This window comes from Myotis myotis, unplaced genomic scaffold, assembly GCF_014108235.1.
Source record: "Myotis myotis isolate mMyoMyo1 unplaced genomic scaffold, mMyoMyo1.p scaffold_m19_p_6, whole genome shotgun sequence".
Lineage (NCBI taxonomy): Eukaryota > Metazoa > Chordata > Mammalia > Chiroptera > Vespertilionidae > Myotis > Myotis myotis.
In genome coordinates this window covers 22360370-22373774 of record NW_023416368.1, presented here as the reverse complement: position 1 = coordinate 22373774, position 13405 = coordinate 22360370, and the positions used below count along the sequence as shown (strand labels likewise).

The window sequence follows — 13405 nt, the reverse complement described above, 5'->3', positions numbered from 1 at the left end:
TGAAATTTGCCTGTCTGCTTGCTTGTTTCAAGTTCTCCATATAATGCCCTTGTCCACAGAATCTATAAGGCTACTTACAAAATAGGAAGGACTTGTAGATGCCATGGGAAATAGGGTTCAATGCTCCTTTGAGGCCTGGCTTAACTGAGATTTAACTTTCAGGATTTGGGCAAAAGAGCAATTCTTAATGTGTTCTGACTAATAGATATGGAGTATTCAGCTTGCACGTCCCCAGAGCTGAAAAATAGAAATACCAGTGATGTAGTTGACATTGTGTTGGGCATCTTTCACATACCTTTCATCTGTAAGTCTTCACAGCCATCCAGCAAATGAAGTGCATGAACTAATAAAGACCTATTGGGTTTGCTTATGTTCTTTAATCTTGACCAAACATTTGCTGTGTGCCTTCCCATGTGTGAGTAGGCTTCATCTGCCCTCTGTTGGTGAGTGAGGATAGAGTGGAATTATTTTTTCCACTTCCCCGGTTGACCCTTAAGAACTAGAGAAAAACCCTAGCTGGTTTGGCTCGATTCAGCATAAGGGCATATGCCACGTTTGTGGGCTCAATCCCCAGTAGGGGGCACCCAGGAGGCAGCCAGTCAATGATTCTCTCTCATCATTGATATTTTTGTCTATCTCTCCCTCTCCCCTCCTCTCTGAAATCAATAAAAAAATATAAGAAAAAGAACTAGGAAAGAATCTGTTCTGGCCATCTAACTGCTGCCCCTCACCCATTCTTGTGGGCACAGCAATTAATGGGAACAAAGCCCTGATGGTATGTAACTGCTTTGATAATGAAAGCATGCTGTGTATAGAGCATGAGCTCCTTTAAGGTCACTCTGTAGTATGCAGCCCCTCATCTAGGAACCATCTGTAGACATTGTCTTCCCTTTCCCACCTCACAGAAATCTCCATTTTGATTCTTGAAAGTCATCAGTGACTCTTAATAAAAGCTAGTAGTCATTTCTCCACTTTCATCTTAGTTGACATCTCAGCAGCATTTGTCTTTGTTGCCCACTTCTACCTTCCTGAGATATTTTCTTCTCTTGTCATCCCTGAAACCGTTTTCCTGGTTTTCCTCCTATCTCATTGGACATGCCTGCTCAGTTTCCTTTCCTTGCACCATTTGCTCTATTCCACATTTCTTCTTGATCTTACTAAACATTTTTTTCTACATGAGCTCATTCAGTCTCATGGCTTCTATACCAACTAATGAATTCTAAACCTTTTGTGCCAGCTTTGATCTTTCTACTTTTTTTTTTAATATATTTTATTGATTTTTTTCAGAGAGGAAGGGAGAGGGATAGAGAGTTAGAAACATCAATGAAAGAGAAACATCGATCAGCTGCCTCTTGCACACCCCCTACTGGGGATGTGCCCGCAACCAGGGTACATGCCCTTGACCGGAATCGAACTTGGGACTCTTGAGTCCGCAGGCTGACGCTCTATCCACTGAGCCAAACCGGTTAGGGCATCTTTCTACTTTTTTAAATATTGCAGTTATATCTGGCTTTATCTGTTTTATTTCCTCTTGAGTACTCTTAGACATTTCAAACCTACAGCTAAATATCTGCCGCCGCTCCCCCCCTACCCCCCAAATAAAGATACAGAGCAGAAGGCGCTATTGGGCTAAGGAGAGGGAGTGAGGTGAGGTTAGGTATTATCTCTTTTGCCTTGTTGTCTTTGAGTGTCATCGTACTGGTCACTGGAACCATAAGGATCTGGACTTAAGAGAACATAGACCGTCCATAGGAAACTGACAACAGCTGCAGTACAGAACCACCCAGACCCTCTGAACCAGTGGTTCTCAACCTTCCTGATGCCGCGACCCTTTAATACAGTTCCTCATGTTGTGGTGACCCCCAATTTCATTGTTACAAATTGACCATAATTAAAGCATAGTGATTAATCACAAAAACAATATGTAATTATATATGTATTTTCCAATGGTCTTAGGCGACCCCTGTGAAAGGGTTGTTCGACCCCCAAAGGGGTCGCGACCCACAGGTTGAGAACCGCCGCTCTGAACCCCGTTGTGGTTGGAGTTAATTTACTGGACAGATTCTGGACTCCACTGAAAAGTTACTTGGCCGTATGTTTCTCAGTGCATAATGGAGAATGCCTTCCATTGTGAATCACTTATTGGTGTAGCAGGGATCAAAATGTGCAAGAACACTGTGTTTGATTTAAGAGAGAACAATGGAACTCAAATCTACTAACATAGAAATTTAAGCTTTTAGTTTGTGTGGGACTTACACACAAACCAAATACTTGAGGTACAGTCTTGTTAAACCAGAGATCTTGTGATCTTGTGCTGTGAAAGGCCGAGCAATTAAAAAAAAAAAAGTGCCACAAAGATTCAAAATTAAAAGGGATCAGTGAGAATTAGTTGACATGACTAACATTGATGCTTACACTCTAGATGCAAATTTAGCATTGTTTGTAAAGTTAGATTAAAATTTGGATTGACATGTTTACTTTCCTTAATGTAGAATTTTTTTATATAATATATTTTTATTGATTTCAGAGAGGAAGGGAGAGGGAGAGAGATAGAAACCTCAATGATGAGAGAGAATCATTGATCGGCTGCCTCCTGCATGCCCCCCCACTGGGGATCGAGCCCACAACCTGCCATGCACCCTTGACTGGAATCAAACCTGGGACCCTTCAGTCTGCAACACTCTGTCCACTGAGCCAAACCAGCTAGGGCTTACTGTAGAATTTTAAAACTTTTTACTCATGGGCCTCTAATGAGCTTTGGACCAACCCCAGAATGAAGCAAAGCCATCCACTCTCTATTACCCTGTTGTATTTAGCTTCATCAGCTTGCATTAAGTTGGCTTGTCTCTTTAAGGAGATTCTTTCAGGAACTGGATTCTCTCTTGGTTTTTTTTCATCTAACTCAAATGGTTGGGTGGTTGATTTCTCAGCAGTAGTTATTGAACATCCTTAAGCATTGAGGATAGAGTGGTGAACAAGGCGGACGTCTGCTGTCCTCTGAGTTGAGCCTGAGCTGTAAAGGTGCAGGATAGTGTTGGTATTACCTTGACTCAAACTGAGAGAAGGCACAGGCTTATCGGGGGGTACTGGATTGAGTGCCCTGAATACTGACTTGAGGGATTTGGATTTAATTTTAAAAAGCTAGCAAAACCAGCAATTTTTTATTTAGGGTCCTCTTGGAAAAGTGACCATTTTATTTTAAGACTGGTAAACTGATTGAAACTTTAGTACTTACAGTAAACTGATTAAAGCTTAGCAATCTGAAATTGTTCACTGTGCTTATCCTCTGGAAAAAATATAAAAGTACACATTTTTTTTTTATTGACTGGAGGCCCGGTGCATGAAATCCTGCACCAGAGGGGTCCCTCGACCTGGCCTGCACCCTCTTGCAATCTGGGACCCCTCGGGGAGTGTCAGATAGCCAGTTTTGGACCAATCCCTGCAGGCCTGATCCAGACAGGAGGGAGCTTGATCCTGTGCGTTGAGCGTCTGTCCCCTGGTGGTCAGTGAGCATCATAGCAACCAGTCGACCGGTTGTTCAGTTGCTTAGGCTTTTTTATATATAGATAGGCACTAGTAACTAGTGAAGACTTTGTTGTAAATTAAACATTTGAATACTATTAAAATATCAATAATGTACTTAGTGTATTTGTTAGTAATCCTTGCCACACATTAGCCAAAAATGATACCAGAGCCTCTAGGGAGTAGGAAAGGAAAAACAGTTTGAGCTTGCCTACCCAGAACACCCTGGATTAGCTGGCAGGTACTATGAAACTAATTGCTTATAAGATGATCCTAAGGTCTTCCAGTAGGTGGCTCTTCCTATCTTAAAGCAAATAGCTTAAAGGGAGACTAACAGTTGCCTGGTACAGCCATCTCTGATAGCATCTTCAGGAATGAAAATGGTGTTTTCTCTCAGCTGTGTGCCTTTGTCCCTGCTTTCATCTTACAGTGATGGGCTTTCTCCACAAAGTGATCCCTCCTCTCCTACAGAACAGTTGGCCACCTCTGTTAATGTTAATATAGTGAAGCACAATTTTATGATATTTCTCCAAAGTGGGCCTAATAATCAGGGGGGGTGTTCATTTCTCAGGGGTGCCCTGTTTGGGCTGCCTTTGTGGTTTTCTTAGACCTTTCCTGGTTTGACTTTGTTTATTTTTATTTAAGCATTGAATGAGATGGAAGACATGGTGCAAGAAGATGGAGAGATGATGGCTGAGAGTGGACATGAGACTCCAGCTCACAGTCAGGCAGTTCTTCCTGTGGATGTTGATGAGGAACAAGCAGGTAACCATGTGACTTCCCACAGTCATGGTTGTGAAAACTAGGGCCTGACTAATGAAGTAAAACACTAAGAATGGTTAATTTTTTTTTATTTTTTTACATTACAGCTAATGATATGTTATATGCTATTTATTATTGAGGACTATATTATATTTGTGTCCTCCTCACTACTTTTATATATATTTTACTAAAGTTTGCTCTTAATTTTTTGTGACTGTGACGATAACTTTATTGGCATATGCCGTGTGTGTGTGTGTGTGTGTGTGTGTGTGTGTGTGTGCGCGCGCGCTCGTGCGCGTGCACAGAGAAAGAAAGCACTCAAATTGTTAATGGGAAAATAAATGACCTGACTAAATATTTTGCTTCTCCTCTCCCTTCATTTTGGTGTTGAGGGGAAGCAGTGGAGAGTTGACCTGGTTTAGTAAATAGATACTTTTGCTCTGGTTGACTTATGGCAGGCTATAGTCAAAGGCCCCTAAAGATGATTTAATACCACCCTTCATTATGCAGTAGGGAAACTAATATTCTTTCACAAGTTTGAAAGTTTTTGTCCGTGACCACTCAGCCAGTGAGCAAGGGACAGAATTGAATTAGAACTAAAATTATTTCACTCCTGATCTATTGGAAGGCTACCTTGTCTTTGAGTTGAAAATATGTGTACACTGTTTTAAGTGTCTTATAGATGCAGTCACTTAACTAATATTGAGTGCCTATTCTTTGCCAGGAATTGCACAATGTTAACAAGAAAAAGATAGACCAGGTTCCTTGGAGCTTACATTTTATTGATGGAGCGAAAATCAGTCACTCTCCAGAGAAAATTGGCTCTGGTTTACTGTGTGTAGTGCCAAGCAGATTAAACATTTTTTACATTCCTATAAATATTCAACCAAACTGTAATGGTGCATCTAGCCTTTAGGTGCATCCAATGAGATAGATCTACATTCTGTTAAAGAATGCAGAGAGTCCCATAGATGTCTGAGGTTCATCTTCATTTCCTTTGCCTTCTTTGTACATTTGCAAAATTGGAAAAACAGCCTATTTGAAAGATGATTATCATGACTCTTATTTTGATTATATTAGCATGATTTATGTGACTTTTCCTTTTCTTTCTTTTCTTTTTTTTGTTAATTCTTACCTGAGGATATTTTTTCCATTGCTTTTCATAGAGATAGGGAGAGAGGAGAGGAGAGAGGGAGGGGGAGAAAGAGAGAGAAACATCAATGCTGAGAGAGACACACTGACTGGTTAACTCCCGCATGCACCCCAGTTGGGGGTCGGAGTGAGCCTGAAACCCAGGTAAGTGCCCTTGACCAGGAATCGAATCCAAAACCCTTTGGTATATGGGCCAATATTGTAACCATTGAGAAACACTAGCCAGGGCGACTTATGTGACATTTTCAAATAGTGAAGATCCTGTAGGGAGAGGCCATATAATCTGTTTTAATTTGTCTTTAGAAATGTATAAAGTTTTTTGACATGTTAATCATACTTAATGTTTATATAATGCTTTAGAGTTAAAGTGCTTTCACAGTATCTCATCCAAGTGTATATTCCCTTAAAATGAGTGATAAGGGAGGCTCCATAGAACAAAAGCATGTGTGTGAGCCCAGGTTCCTGGAAACAGTACTTAGAATGAGAGCTTTTCTTGGGCAAAAAAATAACTTACTCCTGTGCTTTTGTTTTAGGACCCAGTGGGCTTCAGCGTGTAGTAAAACCAACCCCAATTACTGTTCATGATTCAGAGAGTGATGATGAGGAAGATAGTCTAGAGCTCCAAGAAGTCTGGATTCCTAAGAATGGTACTCGGCGTTACTCTGAGCGGGAAGAAAAAAAGAGAGAGTCAGAGCAGTCCAGGGAATTGTCAGGTGAGAGATTTTGTCGTGCCCCGACCTACTAGGTGAGAGTCATGAGAACCGACACACATGACCTTTATTTATATCAGATGTCCCACCATGGCTTGTGGTGCAGTTCACATCTCCTTACGAAATGTGACAGGAGCAGGAAAGGCAGTAGCCCAAGTGAGAGTGGAATCGGGGTGTGCTGTCTAGGGCGAGTGGAGCACAACAAAAATATTGTGGAGTTGGGGCTCCGGGAAGAGAAGACGTGAGGACTGTGACTCCTAAGGCTTTTAGGAAGTGGAGATGTCAGGGGGTTAGGGGCTAGAGAGGGCTTAGTCAATGAGCCATCCAGAGGAATGAGCACACAGACATTCCCCAGCTCATAACCTGTCCAGTTGTGCTTACTGAATGTTGGTGGCTGGTTTGGTGCTTGGGGAGTCCTTTTGGGTATGGTCCTATAATCCCCTACCTCTTTTCAAATCTGGTCCACAGCCTTCTGCCATTTGCTTCACCAGAAAACTATAATTCTCTTAACTTTTAGGTTCGTACTTCCTTGTCTTTCCTTCCCTCTTGTTTCTCAGAACCATATGCTTACCACTTTCAGCAAAGGATGAGGTTTTAAAAATTCTCCACTCATTTTTTCTTGGGTACTCTCACCTTTATATGTTTGAATGCTTAGTTCATTATACATTTAACACAAAACCTGAAATATATATACACTTCTGTGTACGGAAAGCTCAGTTCTTGAGACTGGGGAAATTTACTCACCATTGACTAATCACACAATTCTTACTTTATGCCTTTTAAGAAATTCGATATCTTTACACTGTGGTTGAAAGGAGCTTTAATGGAAACTGAAATTAGGAGTAGTGTGACCAGCTGGTTAACTTATATCTCCTAGAAAGTTCAGTTTCTGAATGTAGAAACTAGATCTTCTGCCAGCCTGATAAAACATGATTTGTTTACATATCCTTTATATATTCATTGAGCCTTACCGTGCCCCAGGAACTGTGTTAGATGCCATGAGGGATAGAGATGGGTAAGGCATAATCTCTCTGGGGAACCTCTAGTCTGGTTGAAGTGTCAGGTCAGAAACATGTATAATAATACCACACGGAATGTATTACAGTGGTTTTGGGGGTGGGGGTGCAGAACAGATTGAACAGAGGTCCAAGGCTGAAGAATTGGTGAGAACAAAGGCCCCGAGGGAGTAAGGCAGGGGTATAGTTGGGGAAAAGTTTGGGCTGGGGTATAGGATGTATGCAGAGGGGAGAAGAATAGAATGTAAGTATGAAATCAGATCATACTGAGCCTTGAAGGCTGAGCTGAGGAGTATAAACCTAGAAAGCACTAGGAAGCCATAGAGAATTTTTGAGTAACTGAGTGATGTGGTCACCATTATACTTTAGGAAAATTAGTGTGCATTGTTTCCTGTTCCAAATTTATTCTTGCCTTTTGTCCAGAATTTGTACTGAAATCTTTTCTTTTCCTTGGGCCATTCTTCTTTTTCTATAAGCAGTAAGTGGAAAAGGCAAGACTCCACTTCGAAAGAGGTACAACTCCCATCAGATGGGCCAATCGAAGCAGTTTCCCCTCGAGGAAAGCAGCTGTGAGAAAGGCTGTCAGGTCACCAGTGAGCAGATCAAAGCCGATATGAAAGCAGCTAGGGATATTCCTGAAAAGAAAAAAAACAAGGATGTGTATCCCAGCTGCAGCAGCACCACCGCCAGCACAGTGGGAAACTCCAGCTCACTCAGCACTGCTTCTCAAAGCCCTGACTGTGTAAGGACGGTGAACAGCAGCGGCTCTTCCGAGCCTAGCCCTACAGAAGTGGATGTGTCCAGGCAGTGTGTCTGCTCCCCCGCTGGGTCAGAGGACTCTGAGGCCATGGAGGAGGGAGATGCAGAGAGTTCTGTCTGCCCCAGATGCTGCTGTCACAGGCCCCAGGAATCCCAAAGGAGAACTAGCAGGTGTTCTGATGAGGAACGTCCTTCAACCAGCCGAGCCTGTGTTGTGAATGGCCCGGATGGTACGAGATCCGCCTTTTCCTTTAGGACTCTGCCACAAGGGGGGTCTTCAGGCCCAGCACATGATGAGAGGACTAATGGGAGTGGCTCTGGGGCTACAGGTGAGGACAGGAGGGGGAGCTCCCAGCCTGAGAGCTGTGACGTGCAGTCTAATGAAGACTACCCTCGGAGGCCCCTAACAAGGGCCAGGAGCAGACTCTCCCATGTACCGCTGGTATCTGAGTCAGGTATGACAATGCTGCCAGGACTAGCAACTGCAGGTTAGGACTGGAGAAGGGCATTAGCTCATTCCATACGTTTTCCTACATAAATCCAGTGAGGCAAACTGAATTCTATGTTGGTGTTCTGTGATTCTACAGATTTTGAGCTAATTTTCAGCAGTGATTGGGGGAGGGAAGGGTGTGTAAAACAGCTTGTAAAGCATCCAACACAGGAAAACTCAGGAAGTTGTTTCTAAGAAAAAAGTATTACTGTGTATATTGACCCTAAACACAACACTGATTCTGATGTGTAAGCCCCAATGGATAACCTCTACTGCCACCCCACACACTAGGGAAGTCTCACTGTGGGTGACGTTTTGAACCTTAGCCAGAAGGTAAGGACCTGAAGTGGCTGGGGCTGTGGGAACATGTATGGATATACCCCTACATCTGCCTCTGTAGTTACCTAGTAATGTTTTCTGAAGTGTAGTTTTGTTTCTAGTTACATTTGCCAGGATATAAGCAGGTAAGTAGTTTAGCTGAGGATTATTTTGGTAAAGTTATACTCAAACATAAATGTATATAATTCCATTAATATTTATAATGTGAAAACTAAGGAATTGAGTTGGGTGGGGTGAGCACATTGCTTAGTCATAATTCTATTTATAGCAGACTTTATCTTTAAGTTATCTCTGTCTTTATTAAGTCATGTTACCTATCAATAAATAATAATATATTTTCATTTTATCCAAGTTTCCCTCAATTTCAAAATCTTACAATCCCCCCAAGACATAGAGTTGATGTTTTTTATATACTAAGTAGACCTGATTGCATCATGTGGAATTAAACTAACAAAAATAAGCTTTTATATGATAAATATGAGAACTTAATTATGTGCTAATTCTTATAGTAGCATAAACTCATATTAAAACATATATATGAGTTTTGTTTGAAGATTTCATTATGCTTTGCAAAAACTAGTTCTGTCATGACTGGCTTGAATTTTAAATGCTTTTATGATATTTTTTATGCATAATGGAATTTACCATTTTAACCTTTTTGAAGTATGCAGTTCATTGGCATTAAGCACGTTCATATTGTTGTGCAACCATCACCAGCATCCATCTGAACTTTTCATCATCCCAAATGGAAATTCTGTGCTCATACACAGAAACTCCCCATACACGGCAACTCCCCATTAAACAGAAACTCCCTATTAGGACACTTTTGTTGATAGCTTTTTTTCATTTGTAAAGTCAGATCTATGTGTTTACTTTTATGGTTTTTTCCCTTTGTTTTTATGCTATGGAAGGCCTTTCCTACAACTGTTTCAAATAATTGTTCACATCTCTGTATTTGTTTATTCATTTATTTTTTTATTATTTTAATTCTTTATTTTAATCTGTGGGAACTAACTTGATATTTTATTTCAAATTGTCACCAAGTTGTGTCAGTACTATTTATTGACATCCATTCTCATGTCATTATTTTGAAATGCTCTTTTATCTTGTACCTTTGATACACTTAAGTTTATCTCTGGGCATTCGATTCTATTCCATTGCTCTATCCTCTTTCATTATTCTTTGTCAAAATTTCTTTGACTGGTCATATTTTATCATTTACTTTTTAGAGTTGTATTTTAAAATAACTTTGTCAAGCTCTAAAAGCAAATCTTGTTTTTGTTTGGAATTCTATTACATTGATTGAAAAGATTATTGTAATTTTTGCAGCACTGAGCCTTCCTATTTGGAAACTATTACTTTGTCTCCTATTTTGTCTTATGTCTCCTGGTAAAATTTTATAGTTGTTACTGTTTTGGGAGTTTTGGTTTGTTTTGTTTTTGTTTTTAACATAGATCATTTATATTAACCGTAGGGAGATAGGGGGCTTTGCTTCATTTTGTGTGTGTTCTGCTATCCCTCTTACTATTTCCTTCTGACTTGTTTTGTGACTAGAACCTTTTCTTAGGTTAAATAATTCCCAAGAATTATTTTAAAAGAGGTTTCTTATAGCGCTTTTTACTTTTTTAAGTAAATTACATTTGTTATCGTGTTGTTTTTTATTTGAGATAACTTCTCATGTATGTAGCTGATGTGTAAATAGTAGGTTAGTTATTTTCTTTTTCTTTTTTTCCCTAAATATAATTTATTGATTTTTACAGAGAGGAAGGGAGAGGGATAGAGAGTTAAGAGAGAAACATCGATCAGCTGCCTACTGCACAACCCCCACTGGGGATCGAGCCTGCAACCAAGGTACATGCCCTTGACCAGAATCGAACCTGGGACCCTTCAGTCCGCAGGCCGATGCTCTATCCACTGAGCCAAACCAGTTAGGGCTAGGTTAATTATTTTCTAATATTTTTTACACACAATACAAATGTCCATTTACTTTCATTTTTTTAAAATTTAAGTTCTTTATTGTTGAAAGTATTATATATGCCTCCTTTGATCTCTCCCCAGATGCTCCTACCCCCCAGCGTATGCCCTCACCCCCCTACTGTCTGTGTCCATTGGTTATGCTTATATGCATGTATACAAGTCCTTTGGTTGATTATTTACTTTCAATAACAATTTTCTGGAGATATGTCAAAGTGCTGCTTTTAATACTATCCAGATCTTTTGGAAAGAAGAACAAATTATTTGGATGGCTTTCATCTTATTTTTACTCTAGTATGTTTTTTATATCTATCAGCCATCATGCTTTAAAAGTTTTAAGGAGAAAAATCCAACTCATAAAGGAACAAACTTGATTGAGTGTTTTGGATTTTTAAAAAATTACTTTAAAGAAAACATTTGAGTTTTTTACTTAAGTTTTCAATTTATGGCCTTATGTAGTGTTGAAACCATGTTAGAAGCTAATATAGTTATTTGTCTTGTGAATTCCTATTTTGATAATAAATGCCTGTAAGGTTTTTTTAATCCTCATTGTATAATACTTTGTAAAATAAATATCACAAAAATAACTAATTGAATTGTTAAAGAATAACATTTAGGATCGATATGGTATGATTCTCATAAAATACTAACTTTTTTCCTTGACACCTAACACTGGATTGGCTTGCTTTAGCAAACCAGTTGTGTTTCTGTAGCACCTTCTAACCTAGTGTTAACTACACTATGTTGTAATTCGTGTTTTACTGTCTTTCCAATAGACTATGAGCTCTATGAGGGCAGGGACAATGTCTGCTTGTTCGCTATCATATGCCCAGCTTCTAGAATAATGGGGCTCAGTGAATAATTGTGAACTTAATCAGTGGTAGGAACCATCATTTGAGGTATGTTGGTGCTGGTGGATCAGCGATTTTTAACCGGTGTGCTGCAAGAATTTTTAAAATAAGCAATACCTATTTAAATAGGGACACTGACCTCTTTTCCTAAGATTGTCAAATTAAAAATGACAACGACCAACACAGTAGCCATCTAGTGTGAATGAATCAGAATTATACCCATTTTTTTTTTTTGGTCAGGTCAGAAAAAAATATATTTTTGGTGTGCTGCAGAATTTTAGATATTAGTTTGTGTGTGTCATAAGATGAGTAAGGTTGAAAATCGCTGTGATGTATGTATGAAATCACTAACAGTTGCCCCTACGCAAAGAAGGTGGTGTAAGAAAATAACAGGGTGAACTCTGTTTTCCTTTTACATTGGGAAGCCTTTGTTTTTCAAGGTTATCGATATATAAAGTGTGATTTCGTCTTATAACTTTTCTTAGAAAACATAAACAGCCAATGTGGGCACTCTGGAGAGCAGGAAATTTAACTTTGAACCACATATTCTGATGAATTAAAGGGGAGGGGAGAGAGCGATCCAGGAACATGAGAGTTGAAAATTGGATTGTGAAAGGATAATGCTAATAGAAAATTCTCTTCTGAACACTGTCACAAAGGAATGGAAACAGACGTGCTTTTGTGTGTTTGTTCCCTTTCATTTTTGTGGTTTGGGGAGAGGGAACCAGGACCTATTATTGGTTGTAACAAGTGTGTGAATTTTGTCTGTTACGTGAATTATGCTGCCTTTAGAAGATGCCTTGTTAATGAAGATAATTAGATTTTGCACAAAGTTCCTGCAGGAATACTGTGGAAAGCGGCCTTCACTGGGTTGCCTAGATCAAGAGTTTTTATGTTTTTCCAGAACCCCTGGGCTTTGCTTGGGTTCAGGGTCATTTTAGGAAATTTGATGGGTAGAAAGAACTCTTGGATTCCCTTTTAAGCTTCATCCAAAGCAGCTGATTTCAGTTGTTTTGCATGGTAAAATTTCACAAAGTTTTCAGATGGTGGAGGAAAGGTTCTGGTATGTCAAAACACACACACTTGAACTAACTCTTTAGAGTTCCCATCTAACCCCACGCCTTTGGGAATTGGCACCTTGTTTGCCTATCTTTCTTAGTAATCTTTCATGTCTGAAGTTGAAGAATTACCAAGTGGAGTGTTGTAGTCTAGAAGTGGTGTGTGAAAGCAATATGATAGGATTTCATTTGTGAAGCTCAATCTTACTTTATCCGTGTCTCCTTTGCTACAGAATGAATATCAGAAACAAGGGCTGACTTTCCATGTCTTGTTTAGAATATATATGTGCTTATTAAGTTTTAGAGATGAATTTAGAACTCATATTTAAGATCATATTTACTTTGCAAATTAAGCAAAATGTTTTATAGCAATACTAGCAAATGAGTTAGGGCCGTGGTCAGCAAACTGCGGCTCGCGAGCCACATGCGGCTCTTTGGCCCCTTGAGTGTGGCTCTTCCACAAAATACTGACTTCTGCGCATGGGCCACGAAGTTTCAGTCGCACTGTACGTGCGTGCCCGCACGTGATATTTTGTGGAAGAGCCACACTCAAGGGGCCAAAGAGCCGCATGTGGCTCGTGAGCCGCGGTTTGCCGAGCCGCAGTTTGCCAACCACTGAGTTAGTGCCTTACCAACTAGGGTTTGGGAGATAAAGGATTACAAGTTTTCTAACATAGTGATTGCCTGAGTTTTGCTCCTGGTTCTACCAGTTACACCTTCACAAGCTTCCCATGTCTCAGTTTCTTGATTTGTAAAATAAGAATAATAAATC

The 13405-nt window shown here is 39.9% G+C and overlaps 1 protein-coding gene across 9 annotated transcripts in view; it reads left to right on the top strand.

Annotated features, from left to right (window-relative positions):
* FBXO38 (F-box protein 38) overlaps window positions 1–13405 on the top strand; it is a 54161-nt gene that overhangs the window by 31274 nt on the left and 9482 nt on the right. For 5 of the 9 annotated variants that reach the window (XM_036312307.1, XM_036312309.1, XM_036312305.1 and 2 more), the window contains 3 exons: window positions 4168–4287; window positions 5970–6149; window positions 7642–8376. In XM_036312307.1, coding sequence (XP_036168200.1) covers window positions 4168–4287; window positions 5970–6149; window positions 7642–8376 — 1035 coding nt within the window. The remainder of the gene's footprint in view (window positions 1–4167; window positions 4288–5969; window positions 6150–7641; window positions 8377–13405) is intronic. The other 4 variants (XM_036312306.1, XM_036312311.1, XM_036312310.1 and 1 more) reach the window with 4 other exon arrangements.